General features: G+C 46.1%; 1 protein-coding gene across 6 annotated transcripts in view; it reads left to right on the forward strand.

The window, feature by feature from the left end:
- rpp40 (ribonuclease P/MRP 40 subunit) overlaps window positions 1-23,053 on the forward strand; it is a 73,730-nt gene that overhangs the window by 35,058 nt on the left and 15,619 nt on the right. For all 6 annotated transcript variants that reach the window (XM_070879798.1, XM_070879791.1, XM_070879792.1 and 3 more), the window contains exons 5-6: window positions 16,273-16,398; window positions 21,068-21,266. In XM_070879798.1, coding sequence (XP_070735899.1) covers window positions 16,273-16,398; window positions 21,068-21,266 — 325 coding nt within the window. The remainder of the gene's footprint in view (window positions 1-16,272; window positions 16,399-21,067; window positions 21,267-23,053) is intronic.

Here is a 23,053-nt window from a genome sequence, read left to right on the forward strand (position 1 = left end):
AGGAATGAAAGCGGCCTAGTTTTTATCTTGGAGAGTGAAAACAGCCACGTGCCATTTGTCACAATGTTTCAGGATATAGTGATGCAAACTGCTTTATTCTGATGTGGTAATCGACCACTAAAGAAGAGGGTATACATTGGGTGGCATAGTGGTTAGACACCATGGGGACATGCCTTTGAGTCCATTCTTTGTGTTCCTCTGTCTGCTTGTGTGAAATGGGTCTCTAGCAGTCCAGTTTGCAGTGCGAATGGACCGACAGCATATTTGACACTAACTGGCAGTCCCACTGATAGGCCTCAGATGGCTGGTGCAGGAAGTAAAAAAATGCCACTGTGGTGCACTAGAGGGCGCTCTTCACCGCTTCTGAGCTTGGGGCTGTGCCACGTTCTTGGGGCCGAGCACAAACATTGACAGAACAATGAAAGAACTGTGAACTCCTGCATAAATCTGTTTCTATCTCCTCGTATAAAATTGCTCCTTAATCTCCTATGTTGTGATTTTTAAAAAAACAGCCCCAATTTTTCAAGTCTTCCATTGTATTTGTATTGCTCATACCTGGCAACATTTCAGTGAATCTCTGTTCATCTTCAACATCCTTCTTATAGTCTGGAGCCCAAAGTTGCACAGTAGCCCAGGGAGGGATTCAAATTCCTGGGGCATTGGAACCGGTTCTGGGGGAGGTGGGACCAGTACAATCCGGAAGGTCTGCACCTGGGCAGAATCGGAACCAATGTCCTCGGGGGAGTGTTTGCTAGTGCTGTTGGGGAGGAGTTAAATTAATATGGCAGGGGGATGGGAACCAATGCAGGGAGATAGAGGGAAACAAAAAAGAGGCAAAAACAAAAGACAGAAAGGAGATGAGGAAAAGTGGAGGGCAGAGAAACCCAATGCAAAGAACAAAAAGGGCCATTGTACAGCAAAATTCTAAAAGGACAGAGGGTGTTAAAAAAACAAGCCTAAAGGCTTTGTGTCTTAATGCAAGGAGTATCCGCAATAAGGTGGATGAATTAACTGTGCAAATAGATGTTAACAAATATGATGTGATTGGGATTACGGAGACGTGGCTCCAGGATGATCAGGGCTGGGAACTCAACATCCAGGGGTATTCAACATTCAGGAAGGATAGAATAAAAGGAAAAGGAGGTGGGGTAGCATTGCTGGTTAAGGAGGAGATTAAGGCAATAGTTAGGAAGGACATTAGCTTGGATGATGTGGAATCTATATGGGTAGAGCTGCAGAACACCAAAGGGCTAAAAACGTTAGTGGGAGTTGTGTACAGACCTCCAAACAGTAGTAGTGATGTTGGGGAGGGCATCAAACAGGAAATTAGGGGTGCGTGCAATAAAGGTGCAGCAGTTATAATGGGTGACTTTAATATGCACATAGATTGGGCTAACCAAACTGGAAGCAATACGGTGGAGGAGGATTTTCTGGAGTGCATAAGGGATGGTTTTTTAGACCAATATGTCGAGGAACCAACTAGGGGGGAGGCCATCTTAGACTGGGTGTTATGTAATGAAAGAGGATTAATTAGCAATCTCGTTGTGCGAGGCCCCTTGGGGAATTCTGCATTGGGATGGAGAATGAAACAGTTAATTCAGAGACCATGGTCCAGAACTTAAAGAAGGCTAACTTTGAAGGTATGAGGCGTGAATTGGCTGGGATGGATTGGCGAATGATACTTAAAGGGTTGACTGTGGATGGGCAATGGCAGACATTTAGAGACCGCATGGATGAACTACAACAATTGTACATTCCTGTCTGGCATAAAAATAAAAAAGGGAAGGTGGCTCAACCGTGGCTATCAAGGGAAATCAGGGATAGTATTAAAGCCAAGGAAGTGGCATACAAATTGGCCAGAAATAGCAGCGAACCTGGGGACTGGGAGAAATTTAGAACTCAGCAGAGGAGGACAAAGGGTTTGATTAGGGCAGGGAAAATGGAGTATGAGAAGAAGCTTGCAGGGAACATTAAGATGGATTGCAAAAGTTTCTATAGATATGTAAAGAGAAAAAGGTTAGTAAAGACAAACATAGGTCCCCTGCAGTCAGAATCAGGGGAAGTCATAACGGGGAACAAAGAAATGGCGGACCAATTGAACAAGTACTTTGGTTCGGTATTCACGAAGGAGGACACGAACAACCTTCCGGTTATAAAAGGGGTCGGGGGGTCTAGTAAGGAGGAGGAACTGAGGGAAATCCTTATTAGCCGGGAAATTGTGTTGGGGAAATTGATGGGATTGAAGGCCGATAAATCCCCAGGGCCTGATGGACTGCATCCCAGAGTACTTCAGGAGGTGGCCTTGGAAATAGTGGATGCGTTGACAGTCATTTTCCAACATTCCATTGACTCTGGATCAGTTCCTATGGAGTGGAGGGTAGCCAATGTAACCCCACTTTTTAAAAAAGGAGGGAGAGAGAAAACAGGGAATTATCGACCGGTCAGCCTGACATCGGTAGTGGGTAAAATGATGGAATCAATTATTAAGGATGTCATAGCAGTGCATTTGGAAAGAGGTGACATGATAGGTCCAAGTCAGCATGGATTTGTGAAAGGGAAATCATGCTTGACAAATCTTCTGGAATTTTTTGAGGATGTTTCCAGTAGAGTGGATAAGGGAGAACCAGTTGATGTGGTATATTTGGACTTTCAGAAGGCGTTCGACAAGGTCCCACACAAGAGATTGATGTGCAAAGTTAGAGCACATGGGATTGGGGGTAGTGTGCTGACATGGATTGAGAACTGGTTGTCAGACAGGAAGCAAAGAGTAGGAGTAAATGGGTACTTTTCAGAATGGCAGGCAGTGACTAGTGGGGTACCGCAAGGTTCTGTGCTGGGGCCCCAGCTGTTTACACTGTACATTAATGATTTAGATGAGGGGATTAAATGTAGTATCTCCAAATTTGCGGATGACACTAAGTTGGGTGGCAGTGTGAGCTGCGAGGAGGATGCTGTGAGGCTGCAGAGCGACTTGGATAGGTTAGGTGAGTGGGCAAATGCATGGCAGATGAAGTATAATGTGGATAAATGTGAGGTTATCCACTTTGGTGGTAAAAACAGAGAGACAGACTATTATCTGAATGGTGACAGATTAGGAAAAGGGGAGGTGCAAAGAGACCTGGGTGTCATGGTACATCAGTCATTGAAGGTTGGCATGCAGGTGCAGCAGGCGGTTAAGAAAGCGAATGGCATGTTGGCCATCATAGCAAGGGGATTTGAGTACAGGGGCAGGGAGGTGTTGCTACAGTTGTACAGGGCATTGGTGAGGCCACACCTGGAGTATTGTGTACAGTTTTGGTCTCCTAACCTGAGGAAGGACATTCTTGCTATTGAGGGAGTGCAGCGAAGGTTCACCAGACTGATTCCCGGGATGGCGGGACTGACCTATCAAGAAAGACTGGATCAACTGGGCTTGTATTTACTGGAGTTCAGAAGAATGAGAGGGGACCTCATAGAAACATTTAAAATTCTGACGGGGTTAGACAGGTTAGATGCAGGAAGAATGTTCCCAATGTTGGGGAAGTCCAGAACCAGAGGTCACAGTCTAAGGATAAGGGGTAAGCCATTTAGGACCGAGATGCGGAGGAACTTCTTCACCCAGAGAGTGGTGAACCTGTGGAATTCTCTACCACAGAAAGTTGTTGAGGCCAATTCACTAAATATATTCAAAAAGGAGTTAGATGAGGTCCTTACTACTAGGGGGATCAAGGGGTATGGCGAGAAAGCAGGAATGGGGTACTGAAGTTGAATGTTCAGCCATGAACTCATTGAATGGCGGTGCAGGCTAGAAGGGCCGAATGGCCTACTCCTGCACCTATTTTCTATGTTTCTATATTATGTAGGTTCATGATGTTCATTAACTGATTATTACTAATTTGATAGCAGTGAAGGCACTAAGTTTGCCTTTTGGGGGAAAAATCAGTCAGGCTTTGCACTTCTGAGTTATGTGCGGGGGAGGTTTAGGCCCTCCTGCCCCACCCCATGATCGAGTAGCTTGATGATAGTTGCTGTTTAGACTCGCACATAAAGAATGACTATTTTGGTGTGGTACTGGAAGGGTGCTGACACCTGTAGAGCCATGGTACCCAGCATGAGCACCTTCAGAAAGAGACGATCCTCTGCAAACAATCCATTGGCATCATCACCCAAGGGCCATTCTTAAACTACGAGCCTAAATAGTGAGCAGTGTCGGGCTGATTGACCATGATTGGTGTCACAGTAAAGCCCAGACTTTTTCTCACTCGATGTTCATTCATGCACACTTTCTAGGAGGTGTCACTGGTTAATGATCAGGAATGGGAACCCCGACTGTTTCTTTTCCCACTCGCCCAGTGATGCTGAGATGAGCTGATTGAGAGCGAAAATGGACTTGCTTGTTTATATGTCTTACTGCTGCACCAGTACGCATGATGAACTACAGATTTCTTTCCTTGATGCTTCATTGACGGGACTTTCTGTGCCATTTCATAGAATCATAGAAATTTACAGCATGGAAGAAGCCATTTCAGCCCACCGTGTCCGCGCAGGCCGACCAAGAGCTATCCAGTCTAATCCCACTTTCCAGCTCTTGGTCCGTAGCCCTGTAGGTTATGGCACTTTAAGTGCATATCCAAGTACCTTTTACATGTGGTGAGGGTTTCTGCCTCTACCACCTTTTCAGGCAGTGAGTTCCAGACCCCCACTACCCTCTGGGTGAAGACATTTCCCCATATATCTCCTCTAACCCTCCCCCCAATTACTTTAAATCTATGTCCCTGGTTGTTGTCCCCTCTGCCAAGGGGAACAGGTCCTGCCTATCCACTCTATCCAAGGCCCTCATAATGTTATACACCTCAATTAGGTCTCCCCTTAGCCTCCTCTGTTCCAAAGAAAACAGACCCATCATCTCCAATCTTTCCTCATAGCCAAAATTCTCCAGTCCAGGCAACAGTCTTGGAAATCTCCTCTGCACCCTTTCCAGTGCAATCACATCTTTCCTGTATTGTGGTGACCAGAACAGCATGCAGTACTCCAGCTGCAACCTAATCAGTGTTTTATGCAGTTCAAGCATAACCGTCTTGCTCTTGTATTCCATGCCTCGATTAGTAAAGGCAAGTATTCCATATGCCTCATTAACCACCTTATCTACCTGGCCTGCTACCTTCAGGGATCTGTGGACCTGCATTCCAAAGTCCCTTTGTTTCGCTACACGTTTCAGTGTCGTACCATTTAATGTGTATTCCCTTTCCTTGTTAGCCCTTCCCAAATGCATTACCTCACACTTATCCAGATTGAATTCCATTTGCCATTGTTCTACCCACCTGACCAGTACATTGATATCTTCCTGCAGTCCCCAGCTTTATTCTTCAATATCAGCCACACAGCCTATTTTAGTGTCATCTGCAAACTTTTTAATCATACCCCCAACATTTAAGTCCAAGTCATTGATATATACCACAAAAAACAAGGGACTGAGCACTAAGCCCTGCGGAACCCCACTGGATAGAGCCTTCCAGTCACAAAAACACCCATCAACCATTACCCTTTGCTTCCTGCCTCCGAGCCAATTTTGGATCCAACTTCCCACTTTGCCCTGGATCCCAAGGGCTATTACTTTCGTGACCAGTCTGCCATGTGGAATCTTATTAAAAGTTTGCTAAAATCTGTTGTGTATCTGTAAAGCATGCACTCCCATATTCCGCCACCAGGGAGCGCATCCCCTGAAGTCCCAAGGGATCCCAGCATCTCTTGGGAGCACTGTATATAAGCCAGCCCCTAAGGCCTGTTCCTCACTCTGGAGTGTCTTAATAAAGACTGAGGTCACTGTTACTTTAACCTCCCTGTGTGCAGTCTCATCTGTGTTAGGAACACAATAACTGGCGACGAGTATACGAATCCAACGCAAAGATGCAGCAAACTGTGGGCAGCCTCGAAGTTCTCAGAGGGTGAGGACTGGGAAGCCTATTTCGAATGGCTAGACCAGTACTTTGCAGCCAACGAGCTGGACGGAGAAGGAAGCGTTGCAAAAAGGAGAGCGGTCCTCCTCATGGTCTGCGGGGCACCGACCTACAGCCTCATGAAGAATCTTCTGGCTCCGGTGAAACTCACAGATAAGTCGTATGAGGAGCTGTGTACACTTGTTCGGGAGCATCTTAACCCAAGGGAGAGCGTGCTGATGACGAGGTATCGGTTCTACACGTGCCAGCGATCTGAAGGTCAGGAAGTGGCAAGCTACGTCGTCGAGCTAAGGCGACTTGCAGGACAATGTGAGTTTGATGGCTACCTGGAGCAGATGCTCAGAGACTTTTTTGTACTGGGCATTGGCCACGAGACCATCCTACGAAAACTTTTGACTGTAGAGACACTGACCCTCAGTAAGGCCATTGCGATAGCACAGGCGTTTACGTCCACCAGTGATAACACCAAACAAATCTCTCAGCACACAAGTGCTAGCAATGTTCATAAATTAACTGGAACTGTGTTTGCGAGCAGAAATGTACAGGGCAGAAATCACGAGTCTGCAACTGCCAGCAGGCCTCAGGTGACCCAGATGAATCAGAGTCCGCAACAAAAGATGAATGCAAGGCAATTCGCACCTTGTTGGTGTTGTGGAGGCTTCCATTCAGCCTATTCATGCCGCTTCAAAGGGTATGTTTGCAAGAGCTGTGGAACAATGGGGTACCTCCAACAAGCTTGCAGCTCTGCAAAACCTGCTAACCACCACGTGGCAGAGGAAGATCGGTCCATGGTGGATCAAAGCAATTTCGAGCCTCAGAGAGAGGAGGCAGATGCTGAAGTACATGGGGTGCACACATTTTCGACGAAATGTCCACCTATAATGCTAAATGTAAAATTGGCTTACTCGTAGACCTGGAACTGGACACAGCCGCTAACCAATCCATCCTGAGTAAAAAGATGTTTGAGAGACTGTGGTGCAACAAGGCACTCAGACCAGCCCTGAGCCCCATCCACACGAAACTAAGAACGTACACCAAAGAGCTCATCACTGCCCTGGGCAGCACCATGGTCAAGGTCACCTACGAGGGCACGGTGCATGAACTGCCACTCTGGATTGTCCCGGGCGATGGCCCCATACTGCTTGGAAGGAGCTGGCTGGGCAAAATCCGCTGGAACTGGGATGACATCCGAGCGCTATCACATGTCGATGAGGCCTCATGTTCCCAGGTTCTTAACAAATTTCCTTCCCTTTTTGAGCCAGGCATTGGAAACTTTTCCGGGGCGAAGGTGCTGAGGCACGACCCATTCACCACAAGGCGCGAGCGGTACCTCACATGATGAGGGAGAGAGTGGAAATCAAGCTGGACAGGCTGCAATGCGAGGGCATCATCTCCCCAGTGGAATTGTGAGTGGGCCAGCCCGATTGTTCCAGTACTCAAGTAATGGCACGGTCAGGATTTGTGGCGATTATAAAGTAACTATTAATCGTTTCTCGCTACAGGACCAATACCCGCTACCTAAGGCAGACGACCTATTTGTGACACTGGCAGGAGGCAAGATGTTCACCAAACTCGACCTGACTTCGGCCTACATGACGCAGGAGCTGGAGGAGTCTTCGAAAGGCCTCACCTGCATAAACATGCACAAGGGACTGTTCATCTATAACAGATGCCCGTTTGGAATTCGGTCGGCTGCAGCGAACTTCCACAGAAACATGAAGCGCCTACTCAAGTCGATACCACGCACGGTAGTTTTTCAGGATGACATATTGGTCATCGGTCGTGACACCGTCGAGCACCTACAAAACCTGGAGGAGGCCCTCCAGCGACTGGATCGCGTAGGGCTGCGGCTGAAGAGGTCGAAATGCGTCTTCATGGCAACGGAAGTGGAGCTTTTGGGGAGAAGGATTGCGGCGGATGGCATTCGGCCCACAGACACCAAGACAGAGGCTATCAGGAACGCGCCCAGGCCACAGAACGTCACGGAGCTGCGGTCGTTCCTGGGACTCCTCAATTATTTTGGTAACTTCCTACCTGGGTTAAGCACCCTCTTAGAGCCCCTACATGTATTATTGCGTAAAGGTGAGAACTGGGTATGGGGAAAAAAAACAAGTAATTGCTTTTGAAAAAGCCAGAAACATTTTATGCTCCAACAAGCTGCTTGTATTGTATAACCCGTGTAAAAGACTTGTGCTAGCATGTGATGCATTGTCGTACGGAGTCGGGTGTGTATTACAACAAGCTAACGTTGCGGGGAAGTTGCAACCTGTCGCCTATGCCTCCAGGAGCTTGTTTAAGGCCGAGAGGGCCTACAGCATGATTGAGAAAGAGACATTAGCGTGTGTGTTCGGGGTAAAGAAAATGCATCAGTACCTGTTTGGCCTCAAATTTGAGCTGGAAACCGATCACAAGCCCTTCATACCCCTGTTCGCTGAAAACAAGGGGATAAATACTAATGCCTCAGCCCGCATACAAAGGTGGGCACTCGTGCTATCAGCGTATAACTATACCATCCGCCACAGGCCTGTCACCGAGAACTGTGCGGATGCTCTCAGTCGGCTACCATTGCCCACCACGGGGGTGGAAATGGCGCAGCCTGCAAACTTGTTGATGGTGGCACAGCCCGCAGACTTGTTGATGGTCATGGAAGTGTTTGAAAATGACACATCACCTGTCACGGCCCGCCAGATTAGGACTTGGACCAGTCAAGATCCTCTGCTGTCCTTAGTAAAAAGCTGTGTACTGCATGGGAGCTGGGCCAGCATCCCCGTTGAAATGCAAGAGCTAATCAAGCCGTTCCAGCAGCGAAAGGCGAGCTGTCCATTCAGGCAGACTGCCTGATGTAGGGCAACCGCGTAATGCTACCCAAAAAGGGCAGGGAGACGTTCATCTCGGATCTCCACAGCACACACCTGGGTATAGTAATGATGAAAGCGATAGCCAGATCCTATGTGTGGTGGCCCGGTATCGACTCTGACTTGGAGTCCTGTGTACGGCAATGCAGCGTGTGTGCTCAGTTGAGCGAGGCACCACTAAGTTTGTGGTCCTGGCCCTCCAGACCATGGTCAAGGATCCATGTCGACTATGCAGGCCTGTTTCTCGGTAAAATGTTCCTGGTCGTGGTGGATGCTTTTTCAAAATGGATTGAATGTGAAATAATGTCAGGAAGCACTGCCACCGACACCATTGAAAGCCTGAGGGACATGTTTGCCACCCACAGCCTGCCTGACATACTGGTCAGTGACAATGGGCCATGTTTCACCAATGCTGAATTGAAAGAATTCATGACCCGCAATGGGATCAAACATGTCACTTTGTCCCCGTTTAAACCAGCCTCCAATGGGCAGGCAGAGCGGGCAGTACAAACAATCAAACAGAGCCTTAAACGAGTCACAGAAGTCTCACTCCAAACCCGCCTGTCCAGAGTACTGCTCAGCTACCGCACGAGACCCCACTCGCTCACAGGGGTGCCCCCGGCTGAGCTACTCATGAAAAGGACACTTAAAACCAGACTTTCGCTAGTCCACTCCAACCTGCATGATCAGATAGAGAGCAGGCGGCAGCAACAAAATGCAAACGATGGTCGCGCCACTGTGTCACGGGAAATTGATCTGAATGACCCTGTGTATGTGCTAAACTATGGACATGGTCCCAAGTGGATCGCGGGCACGGTGATAGCTAAAGAAGGGAGTAGGGTGTTTGTAGTCAAACTAGACAATGGACAAATTTGCAGAAAGCACCTGGACTAAACAAGGCTGTGGTTCAGACTACCCTGAACAACCCACAGCAGACACCTCCTTTTTCGAGCCCACAACACACCCAAAGGATCAATGACCCCACCCCGGACCACGAAATTGAACCCATCACGCCCAAAGGCCAGGCTCACCTAGCAGCCCTGCAGGGCCAACAACACACCAGCCCAGTGAGGGCACAGCCAACACACCAGAACAGACATTTGTACCGAGGCGGTCCACCAGGGAAAGAAAGGCTCCCAACCGCCTCACCTTGTAAATAGTTTTCACTTTGACTTTGGGGGGGGGAGTGATGTGTATCTGTAAAGAATGCACTCCCATATTCCGCCACCAGGGAGCGTATCCCCTGAAATCCCAAGGGATCCCAGCATCCCTTGGGAGCACTGTATATAAGCCAGCCTTAAGGCCTGTTCCTCATTCTGAAGTGTCTTAATAAAGAGTGAGGTCACTGTTACTTTAACCTCCCTGTGTGCGGTCTCATCTGTGTTAGGAACACAATAAAATCCATCTACACTACCTCCCATGCACTACCCTCATCGACCCTCCTGGTTGCCTCCCCAAAAAATGTAATCAAGTTAGTCAGACACGACTTTCCCTTAACAAATCCATGCTGACTGTCCTTGATTAATCCATGTCTTTCCAAATGAAGATTTATCCTGTCCCTCAGGATTTTTTCCAATAATTGTCCCACCACCGAGATTAGGCTGACTGACCTGCAATTACTGGGTCTATCCCTTTCTCCCTTTTTAAACTAACATTAGCAGTCCTCTGGTACTGCACCTGTAGCCAGAGAGGATTGGAAAATGATGGTCAGAGCCTCTGCTATTTCCTATTTTGCTTCTCAACAACCTGGGATACATTTCATCTAGGCCTGGGGATTTATCCACTTTCAAAGCCCCTTAATGCTTCCTCTCTCTCTATATTTATCTCGTCTAATATTTCACACTCCTCCCTCATTGAAAAGTCTGCATCGTCCCTCTTGTGAAAACGGATGCAAAGTATTCATTAAGAATGCTACCCACGTCTTCCACCTCCACACACAGATTTCCTTTATGGTCTCTAATAGGCCCCACTCTTTCTCTAGTTATCCTCTTGTTCTTAATGTATTTATAAAACATCTTTGGATTTTCCCTGATTTTACTTGCCAACATTCTTTCATGCTCTCTCTTTGCTTTCCTGATATCTTTTTTTAAATTGTACCCCTACACTTCTTAAACTCCCCTAGAGTTTCTGCAGTGTTGAGTTCCCGGTATCTGTCATAAGAAACATAGAAACATAGAAATTTACATTGCAGAAGAAGGACATTTCGGCCCATCGTTCCGTGTTGACCGACAAAGAGCCACACGGCCCTCGGTCAACAGCCCTGAAGGTTACATGTAAACCTGTGAACAATGGTGGACAAGTAAAGAGCATCTGACCCAACCAGTCCGCCCCACACAACTACGATACTCCATGTATCGCAACACTTTACACTCCACCCCACCCAGAGCCATGCGATCTCCTAGGAGAGACAAAAAAACAGATTAAAAACCCAGGCAAATTGGGAACAAAAATCTGGGAAAATTCCCCTCCGACCCATCCAGGCGATCGAAACTAGTCCAGGGGATCACTCTGGCCGTATTCGATTCCCTGCAGTACATACCATCGTATCTACGCCAAACAACAAGAGTTTATCCAGTCTAATCCCACTTACCAGCTCTAGGTCCGTAACCCTGCAGCCCAAGCATCTTTTAAATGTGCTGAGTATTTCTGTCTCTACCACCCTTCCAGGCAGTGAATTCCAGACTCTCTCAAACCTCTGCGTGAAGAAGCTTCCCCTCGAATCCCCTCTAAACCTTCCACCAACCACCTTAAACCTATGCCCCCTCGTAATTGACTCTTCCACCAAGGGAATAGGCCCTTTTTATCTACTATATCCAGGCCCCTCAAAATTTTATACACCTCAATTAGGTCTCCGCTCAACCTCCTCTGTACCAAGGAGAACAAACCCAGCCGATCCAATCTGTCCTCATAAGCTAAGATTCTCCATTCCAGGCAGCATCCTCGTAAATCTCCTCTGCACGCTCTTCATTGCAATCGCGTCCTTCCTATAATACAGCGACCAGAACTGCACGCAGTATTCCAGCTGTGGCCTAACCAGTATATTATACAATTTAAGCATAACCTCCCTGCTCTTGTATTCTATGCCTTGACCAATAAAGGCAAGTATTCCGTATGCTTTCTTAACCACCTTATCCACCTGGCCTACTTTCAGCGATCAGTGGACAAGTACTCCAAAGTCCCTTTGTTCATCTGCACTTCTAAGTGGCCGACCGGTTAATGTGTATACCCTCTCCTTATTAACTCTCCCCAAGTGTATTACCTCACACTTCTCCAAATTAAATTCCATTTGCCACTGTTCTAACCATTTGACCAGTAGATTGATATCCTCCTGCAGTCCATGACTTTCCTCTTCAGTATCAACCAACTAGCCAATTTTAGTGTCATCTGCAAACTTCTTAATCATATATTCAAATCTAGATCATTAACGTATACGTACCGCAAAAAGCAAGTGACCCAGTACTGAGCCCTGCGGAACCCCACTGGAAACACCTTCCAGTCACAAAAACATCCATCAACCATTAACCTTTGCTTCCTGTCTCTGAGCCAATTTTGGATCCAACTTGCACTTTGCCCTGGATTCCATGTGCTTTTACCTTTGTGACCAATCTGCCATGTGGGACCTTATCAAAAGCTTTGCTAAAGTCCATATGCAAAGATCATACGCACTACCCTCATCGACTCTCCTGGTTACCTCCTCGAAAAATTAAATTAGGTTAGTCAAACACTATCTTCCCTTAACAAATCCGTGCTGACTGTCCCTGATTAATCTGTGCCTTTTTTAAATGTAGATTTATCCTGTCCTTCAGGATTTTTTCCAATAATTTTTCCACCACTGAGGTTAGGCTGACAGGCCTGTAATTACTCAGCCTATCCCTTTCTCCCTTCTTTAACAAGGGTACCACATTTGCAGTCCTCCAATCCTCCGGCACCATGCCTGAATCCAATTGGGACTGGAAAATTATGGTCAAGGCCTCTGCTATTTCCTCTTTTGCTTCACTCAGTAGCCTAGAATGCATTTCACCCGGGCCTGGGGACTTATCCACTTTCAAAGCCACTAAATCCTTTAATACCTACTCTCTCACTGTGTTTATTTCATCCAGAATGTCACACTCCTCCTCGATAGCAGTATCTGCATTGCCCCTTTTCTTTGTAAAAACAGACGCAAAGTATTCATTAAGAACCATACCAACATCTTCAGCCTCCACACAGATTACCCTCATGGTCTCGAATAGGCCCTACCTTTTCTTTAGTTATCCTCTTGCTCTTAATATATTTATAGAACATCTTTGGGTTTTCCTTGATGTTACTTCTGATAATTTTTCATGCTCTCTCTTAGAATTCCTAATATCCTTTTTAATTTTACCTCTGAACTTTCTATATTCTTAGAGATTTTACAGTATTTAGCTGTTGGTATATGACATAAACTTCCCTTTTTTCCTCTATCCTCCCCTGTAAGTCCCTAGACATCCAGGGGACTCTAGAATTGTTATTCCCACCCTTTCTTCTTTAAGGGCACATGTTTGGCCTGAACCCTCCGGATCTCCTCCTTGAATGCCTCCCACTGGTCCAACTCTGATTTACCTTCAAGTAGCTGTTTCCAGCCCACTGTGGCTAAATCACTTCTCAACTTAGCAAAGTTAGCTTTTCCAAAATTTGGGACTTCTTTTCCTGGTCTATCCTTTACTTATCCGTAACTATCTTGAATTTGACAGAATTATGGTCACTGGCACCCAAATGCTCTCCCACTGATACCTCTTCCACCTGTCCAGCTTCATTCCTCAAAACGAAATCCAGAATCGCCCCCTCCCGTGTTGGGCTTGTTACATACTGACTAAAAAAGTTCTCTTGAATACATGTTAGGAATTCCCACCCTCTATACCCTTCACACTATATTTGTCTAAATCAACATTAGGATAGTTAAAATCCCCTATTATTACTGCCCTTTGGATTTTGGACTTCACAGAAATTTGCCTACATATTTGTCCTTCTATCTTCCTCTCACTGTTTGGTGGTCTATAATACATGCCCAGCAGTGTGATCGCCCCTTTTTAATTTCTCAGTTCGACTCATTTGATGATCCCTCTAACATATCATCCCTCCTCACTGCTGTAATAGTTTATTTAATCAGTACTGCAACACCCCCCCCCCTCCACTCTGTCTTGTCTAAAAATCCTGTAGCCAGGAATATTGAGCTGCCAAACCTGCCCCTCCTTCAGCTGTGTCTCTGTAATGGCTATAATGTCATACCCCAAGTGTCTACCTGTGCTCTCAGCTCATCCGCCTTATTCGCTATACACCTTGCATTGAAGTATATACCATTTAGCACAGGAAGACCTCCTTGATTACTACTTACTAACCCTTGTTTCCTTTGTCCTACAGATTCACTTTCTGCATTTTTGCTTTCAAATTTCATCTTTGCTTCCTTCCCTATTGAATTTGTTCTCCGGTTCCCATCCCCCTGCCAAGCTCATTTAAACTCTCCCCAACAGCACTAACAAAACTCCCGCGATGATATTGGTCCCGGCGCTGTTGAGGTGCAACCCGTTCGGTTTGTACAGGTTCCATTTCCCCCAGAAGTTGTCCCAATGCCTCAAGAATTTAAAGCCCTCCCTCCTACACCAACCACCTGCTCCCAGATTTCCTCTTCCCTCCTGTGATGCCAGCTTTCCTGCTGTGCAACACAGTGCAAAGCCGCCTTTGGTATCGATGATTGAGGGGCGACCAAATTTCTCTCCCAGTGTATCTGAGACGGTAGATTTTGTAAATTCGTATTCCTTGCATGGAGCTTCACTTGCTGGGGGCACTTAGCAGGAATTTGAGTGCAGAGATCCGTGCACGCTTCATGTCTTTCCACAGGTTAGTCTTCCCTTGCATGTCAGCGAATGCTCGCATAGCCAAGTCTTTTCTTGTTATGATGCATTTTGGTGAAAAATAAAAAGTGAATATTGATCGATACTTTGTCTGAGAAAGGAAGATTCCAGATCCTGTGAGTCATATTGAACCACTGTAGTTAGCTGGGGGGTGCACAAAACTCAAGTATCTTTATCTTTTTTTATTTTGACAATAAAATACTAATTTGAAAATTTAAGAATTTTGCAAGAATAAAATGTCAAGAATTGAAGAGATTGAAAAGTTAATCACTACAAATAAATTGCAAATCCAGACAAGAAAATAATCAGGAAATTAACTACCAGTTATACCTCTCTAGTCTGGGACTCTTTCATCCGGAAACATCCGTGGTTCGGCATTAGTTGGGCCTGCGGGAGAAGAGCGTTTATTTTTTTTTAAGTTTCGATCGGCTGCAATGGCTAATCAGTCAGTGTGTTTGGCAATCGGCTGGGAGCGTCTGTCAGTCAGCGAGTGCGTGTGCAGCTGCTGAGTGAGCTGTCCACAGGCTACCGTGGCACGCACGCACACACATACAGGAGCCTGGGCACGGTCCACTGATACCGGTAAGAGAGACCTCCCGTGGTTCGGGAAATTCTCTGTTCCAGCACCAGTCAGGTCCCGAGGATGCCGGACTGGAGAGGTACAACTGTATTAACCATTGAGGTTATGATGTCAACTATTAACACATCTCTACAATCTTAACAGAGAATATCTGGAAGAGTTAAGAATACCGTGGATAATTCCAAGGGTAAGAAAAGATGAAGGGCATGAAAACGAAATAAATAGCACAGGGAAATGGAATCCATCTCCACAAGAACAAGGGAAACAACTCGGAACTTTGCTCCTTACTGTTGAGGGGTGGAGAAAAAGAGGTGGGCAGAACCCACACAGCCAATAGGGAAGCACAAGGAATGTTGTACCTGGGGAGAGAAAGTAACAAAAAAAGTATTCACATTCCTGCCGAGGAGGAGATCAAAGGACCATATCTCCATATACACCGAACCATATTGCATTCTCTTTACCCCCTTGCTCCCCTCATGAGCTTTGCAGAAAAGGTACATGATCTCTCCCAGTTGAGCCAACTTCCATATACCTTTGTCTTAGAGCGATACCAATGTCATACATCGGTGTGCAGCACAAAGGAGCAAGTTGTTCAGATGCCTCATATTGGAATCAAAACCAGTTTCCCTGGGGAGACCCAGCATACAATGAAGTATGCTGCCCCATCTACTGCCCCTGCACTGCCTTAAGAATCTATTACATCTCGAACTTTTCCAGTTCTGACGAAGGGTCACAGACCCGAAACATTAACTCTGTTTCTCTCCACAGATGCTGCCTGACCCGCTGAGATTTCCAGCATTTTCTGTTTTTATTTCAGATTTCAGCATCTGTAGTATTTTGCTTTTGTATTTGTGTTTAACTCACTGCCACTTCCCTTCTAGGAATGCCCACCTTGAAGTCCTGCTCTTCCCTCAGACTGAATCCTCCCTCCGAGTTTGCTTTTTAACCTGCCTTTCTATTTTCCGTGTGATGCAAGTCATCCCAGAATCCGTTCAATTTTGGGTTTCATGATTTCACGCTGTGTTTTTCAGATGTTACTGTTGATTTGGGTACTGCTGCCTTTGTTCCTGGTGAAAAGAGATATAACCGAGTAATGTGGGCATTGAAAGAGAAAAAGCCTTTAACCTTTGACTTTTTGATGAGCTGGCATCCCTCAGGTAAGAGATTAAGAAGATGAAGTTAAGACAAAACTTTGGATTTTTTCCCCAGCCCTCAGTGACCCAATCTGGCTGTAACTTTTACTTAAAAAAACGCAGCATAGTGAAAAGTTCAGGATGTTATTTGTGGTACATATTTTCTGCTTCAATATCGTTACACTGTGCGTAATGACACCACAGGCTCACTTGCTAACGCTCTTGCTTTTAAGTCCGAAGATTAAGAACATAAGAAATAGGAGCCGTTTGGCCCCTCGAGCCTGCTCCACCATTCAATATCATGGCTGATCTGATCATGGACTCAGCTCCACTTCCCTGCCCGTTCCCCATAACCCTTTACTCCCTTATCACTCAAAAAATCTGGCTATCTCCGCCTTAAATATATTCAATGACCCAGCCTCCACAGCTCTCTGTGGCAGAGAATTTCATAGATTTACAACCCTCTGAGAGAAGAAATTTCTCCTCATCTCAGTTTTAAATGGGCGGCCCCTTATTCTGAGACTATGTCCCCTAGCTTTAGTTTCCCCTATGAGTGGAAATATCCTCTCTGCATCCACCTTGTCGAACCCCCTCATTATCTTATATGTTTCAATAAGATCACCTATCATTCTTCTGAACTCCAATGTGTATAGGCTCAACCTATCTTCATAAGTCAACCCCTGGGGATTATGGGGCCGAAATTGCCCCCCCGACGAAAAAGTGGCGCACAGAAGTGTGTCGTTTTTTTTCTCCACCCCAATCCAGGAAATGGAGCAAAATATGGGCAGAGGTTACGCTCTGAAATTGTTGAACTCGATATTGAGTTCAGAAGACTGTAAAGTGCCTAAACGAATGAGGTGCTGTTCCCCGAGCTTGTGTTGAACTTCATTAGAACAGTGTAGGAGGCCGAGGACAGAGATGTCAGAGTGGGAGTGGAGCAGAGAATTCAAGTGACAGGCGACCGGAAGCTCGGGGTCACGCTTACGAACTGAACAGAGATGTTCCGCAAAGCGGTCACTGCATTTGGTCTCCCCAATGTAGAGGAGACCACACCGTGAGCAGCAAATACAGTATACTAAATTGAAAGTACAACAGGTAAATCGCTGTTTCACCTGGAAGGAATATTTAAGGCTCTGGACAGTGGGAAGGGAGGAGGTAAAAGGGCAGGTGTTGCATCTCCTGTGCTTGCATGGGTAGGTGCCATGGGAAGGGGAGGGGGTGGTGGGGCTGGTTGAGGAGTGGGCCAGGGTGTTGCGGAGGGAACGGTCCCTTCAAAATGCTGAGAGGGGAGGAGAGGGGAAGATGTGGTTGGTGGGATCACGTTGGAGATGGTGGAGGATGATCCGTTGAACGTGGAGACCAGTGGGGTGAAAGACGAGGACAAGGGGAACCCTGTCGTGCTTCTGAAAGGGAGGGGAAGATGTGAGGGCAGACACAGTTGAGGGCCATGTTAACCACGGCAGAGGGTAATCCTCAGTTGAGGAAAAAGGAAGACATTTCGGAGGCATTAGCGTGGAAGGTTGCATCGTCGGAGCAAATGTGACGGAGACGGAGAAACTGGGGGAATAGAATGGAGTCCTTACAGGATGCGGGGTGGGATGAAGTGTAGTCCAGGTAGCTGTGGGAGTCAGTGGACTTGTGAATGTTTGTCAATAGTCTATCCCCAGAAATGGAGACCGAGAAGTCCAGGAAGGGAAGGGAAGAGTCATACCCATCTGAATGGAGCCAGCACATTTTCAGAAATGTCCTCTCTTCTGACCCTTGAACTAACACCTCCTGGCATCTCCCATGAATTTATCCTTGGGCCACCTCCCTTATCTACATGTTGCCCTTGGCGACACCATCCACAGGCACAGGGTCAGCTTTCACTAGATGCTGCCTCTCTCAACCCCTCTGTTGCCAGACTGGTTCTACAACATCCATCGATGAGTTATCTTTTCTCCAGGTCAGAAAGGAGGGAGACAGAAAGCAGGAAACTGTAGACCAGTAACCCTAACATCTGTCGTTGGGAAAATGCTGGAGTCCATTATTAAGGACGCAGTAGCATGATATTTGGAAAAGCATAATGTAGTCAGCATGATTTTATGAAAGGGAAATCATGTTTGACAAATTTGCTGGAGTTCTTTGAGGATGTAACGAGCAGGGTGGATGAGGGGGAACCAGTGGATGTGGTATATTTAGATTTCCAGAAGGCATTCGATAAGGTGCCACATAAAAGGTTACTGCACAAGATAAGTGCTCACAGGGATGGAGGTAATATATTAGCATGGATAGAGGATTGGCTAACTAAAAGAAAACAGAGAGTCGGGATAAATGGGTCATTTTCCGGTTAGCAAATGGTAACAAGTGGGATTCCACAGGGATTGGTGCTGTGGCCTCAACTATTTACAATCTATATTAACAACTTGGATGAAGGCACCGAGTGTAATGTAGCCAAGTTTGCTGATGATACAAAGGTGGAGGACACAAAAAATCTGCAAAGGGATATAGACAGGCTAAGTGAATGGGCAAACATTTGGCAGATGGAGTATAATGTGGGAAAATGTGAGGTTATTCACTTTGGCTGGAAAAATAAAAAATCGAATTATTATTTAAATGGAGAGAGATTACAAAATGCTGCAGTACAGAGGGACCTGGGGGTTCTTGTGCATGAAACACAAAAGTTAGTATGCAGGTACAGCAAATAATCAGGAAGGCAAATGGAATGTTGGCCTTTATTGCAAGGGGATGGAGTATAAAAGCAGGGAAGTCCTGCTACAACTCTACAGGGTATTGGTGAGGCCACACCTAGAGTACTTCGTACAGTTTTGGTCTCCTTATTTAAGGAGGGATATACTTGCATTAGAGGCAGTGCAGAGAAGGTTCACTAGGTTAATTCCTGAGATGAAGGGGTTGACTTATGAGGAAAGGTTGAGCAGGTTGGGCCTATACTCATTGGAGTTTAGAAGAATGAGAGGTGATCTTATTGAAACATATAAGATACTGAGGGGGTTCAACAGTGTAAATACAGAGAGGATGAACTAGGGGGCATAGTTTAAAAGATAAGTGATCGCCCATTTAGTACTGAAATGAGAAATTTCTTCTTCGAGGATTGTAAATCTGTGGAATTCTCTACCTCAGAGAGCTGTGGAGTCTGGATCATTGAATATATTTAAGGTGGAGATAGACAGATTTGTGAACGATAAGGGAGTGAAGGGTTATGGGGAGCGGGCAGGGAAGTGGAGCTGAGCCCAAGATCAGATCAGCCATGGTTTTATTAAATGGCGGAACAGGCTCGAGGGATTGAATGGCCTACTCCTGCTCTTATTTCTTAGGTTCTTATGTCAGCATTGGGAAGGCTGAAGCCATTGTCTTCGGCCCTACCCACTCCCTTATCACTGGTTCCATCTCCTTTCTGGACACTGTCAGCTGTGGCTCAGTGGGTAGCACACTAGCCTACGAGTCAGAAGGTTTTGGGTTTAAGTCCCACTGCAGGAATTTGAGCACACAAATCTAGGCTGACACTCCAGTGCAGTGCTGAGGGATTGCTGCACTGTCAGAGGTGCCATTTTTAAGATGAGACGTTAAACCGCGGCCCCGTCTGCTCTCTCAAGTAGACATAAAAGATCCCAGGGCACTATTTCGAAGAAGAGCAGGGGAGTTATCCCCGGTGTCCTGGCCAATATTTATCCCTCAATCAGCATAACAGAAAACAGATTATCTGGTCATTATCACATTGCTGTTTGTGGAAGCTTGCTTGTGCGCAATTCGACTGCTGTGTTTCCCACATTACAACAGTGACCACACTCCAAAAGTACTTCATTGGCTGTAAAGTGCTTTGAGACGTTCGGTGGTTGTGAAAGACGCTATATAAATGCAAGCTGTTCTTTCTTTACTATCTCGGACTGTACCAGATTGTTTGCAACCATTGTGACCCTGAGTTGAGTTTCAGATACCGGATCCTATCCATCACAAAGACTACTAACTTCCACTCTCCCTTCCCACAACATTACCTCTCCATCCCTCTCTCACCTTTTCTAAACTCATTTATGATTCTATCTCTTTGAACAAGCTTTCTACACCCCATTGCATCATTCTCTTCTTGGCCTGACGTTACTCTTTATGCCTATTCTGAAGCACCTTGTCAGCCGTGGCTCAGTGGGTAGCGCTCTTGCCTCTGAGTCAGAAGGTTGTGGGGCCAAGTCTCACTCCAGAGGCTAGAGCCATCTTTCAGATGAAACGTTAAAACGGAGGCCCCGTCTGCTCTCTCGGGTGGATGCAAAAGATCCCAAGCACTATTCCCTTGAAGCTGTGCGGCTGTGCAGCGCTCTGCAGCTCTCGTGTAGCTGGCTCGCTGACTTTTAAATAGGAAAAAACGCACATGCGAGCTATAGGGGCCACGCACCCAAAAAAAAAAATGGAACATTGGTCCCAGGGCACTGTTTTGAAGAAGAGCAGGGGAACAGGACTGCAGCATTTCCTACATTACAACACTGGCTACACTTCAAATGTATTTCATTAGCTGTAAAGTGCTTTGGGGGTGTCCTTTGGTCGTGAAATGTGTTATATAAATGCAAGTCTTTCTTTGGGGTGTTTTTCATGTTAAGAGCTATATAAATTCTACTATTTACATTAAATACAGTATGAAGTTTACTGCATGTTGCTCTAAATAATTTAAATTGTAATTCCTATGTTTTTAAAAAATTGAAACTAGGTGAAGAAGAAGCCACTTTACCATCTTATTTCACGAAGTACCAATGCAAGGTTTACCAGCCGACAGTATCAACCAGGATATTAAATGCCACTGACTGCCCTGTTCTGCTGAGTCATGAATTGAAAGGGAAGCAAAGTGAATTCTGTAGCTCTCAGGAATTCCTTGACTGGCTTGGTGCAGTCTTCAATAATATTGATTGGTGAGTATAAGAACCGTAAGAAATAGGAGCAGATGTGGGCCAGACAGCCCCTCGAGCCTGCTCCGCCATTCAACTCCAATTTCCCGCCCAATCCCAATAATGCCGCTCAGGGGTCACTTAACTATTTAAATGTGCAGAACGCTTTATATGATTTCCCTTCACTTCCTCTTTCCCGCCAAAAAAACCTCCTGTGTCACGCAGTGCTCCTTAGTGGAGTGGCCATTTGTAGTGCAAAATCAGTTTGGTGCAACTGCATTTATTAAAATCTTTAAACTTATTATTCAGCCTTTCCGCCCTAGCCCTCAACAACCCCAGCAATTAAATGTGTGACCTTAGTTCTGATTCCGATCAAACCAAAACATACTACGTGGGGATTGCAGGTGTTAGTTTGTGCACTGTATAATAGTGCATCTGTAACACGGGTCCCTAAAGACCCCCTTTGGCCGGACTGAAGTCAGGCCCCAGCATCTCTCCTTCCACCTAGAGAAAATGTTAACCTACAGAGCCACCGGAAACGAAGTAGCAAACAGCAGTGCATGTTGAACCTCCCTTACCGGAAACACCCCTCGTCCGGAACCATTCCTTTCTCGCTGCCGACTCCTGCAATCGCTGGCCTGACCCCACGATCCATCGCCCCCCCCCCCCCCCCCCCCCCATGATCTCTTTGCTGCACTCCCACACAGCAATAGATCTGCTATTACCTGTTTCTTAGCAACTACAAAATGGCTTTTTTTTAAAGGGCCACATGTAACTCCCTTTTCAATATATCCAACGAACTGGACTCAATAACTTTCTGTGGTCGAGAATTCCACAGGTTCACCACTCTCTGGGTGAAAAAGTTTCTCCTCATCTTGATCCTATATGGCTTACCCCTTATCTTTAGACTGTGACCCCTGGTTCTGGACTTCCCCAACCATCGGGAACATTCTTCCTGCATCTAACCTGTCCAATCCTGTCATAATTTTATATGCTTCTATGAGATCCCCTCTCATTCTTCTAAATTCCAGTGAATATAAGCCTAGTCGATCCAGTCTTTCTTCATATGTCAGTTCTGCCATCCCGGGAATCAGTCTGGTGAACCTTCGCTGCACTCCCTCAATAGCAAGAATGTCCTTCCTCAGATTAGGAGACTAAAACTGCACACAATACTCAAGGTGTGGTCTCACCAAGGTCCTGTACAACTGCGCAAGACCTCCCTGCTCCTATACTCAAATCCTCTCGCTATGAAAGCCAACATGCCATTTGCTTTCTTAACTGTCTGCTGTACCTGCATGCCAACTTTCAATGACTGATGTACCATGACACCCAGGTCTCGTTGCACCTCCCCTTTTACTAATCTGTCACAATTCAGATAATAATCTGCCTTCCTGTTTTTGCCACCAAAGTGGATAACCTCACACTTATCCACATTATACTGCATCTGCCATGCATTTGCCCACTCACCTAACCTGTCCAAGTCACCGTACAGCCTCTTAGCATCCTCCTCACAGCTCACACTGCCACCCAGCTTAGTGTCATCTGCAAACTTGGAGATATTACGTTCAATTCCTTCGTCAAATCATTAATAAATATTGTAAATAGCTGGGGTCCCAGCATTGAACCTTGCGGTACCCCACAAGTCACTGCCTGCCATTCTGAAAAGGAGCCGTTTATTCCCATTGTTTGCTTCCTGTCTGCCAACCAGTTTTCTATCCACCTCCAATTCCATATGCCTTAATTTTGCACACTAATCTCTTGTGTGGGACCTTGTCAAAAGCCTTTTGAAAGTCCAAATACACCACATCCAC

This window comes from Pristiophorus japonicus, chromosome 5 (genome assembly GCF_044704955.1).
Source record: "Pristiophorus japonicus isolate sPriJap1 chromosome 5, sPriJap1.hap1, whole genome shotgun sequence".
Classification (NCBI taxonomy): domain Eukaryota; kingdom Metazoa; phylum Chordata; class Chondrichthyes; family Pristiophoridae; genus Pristiophorus; species Pristiophorus japonicus.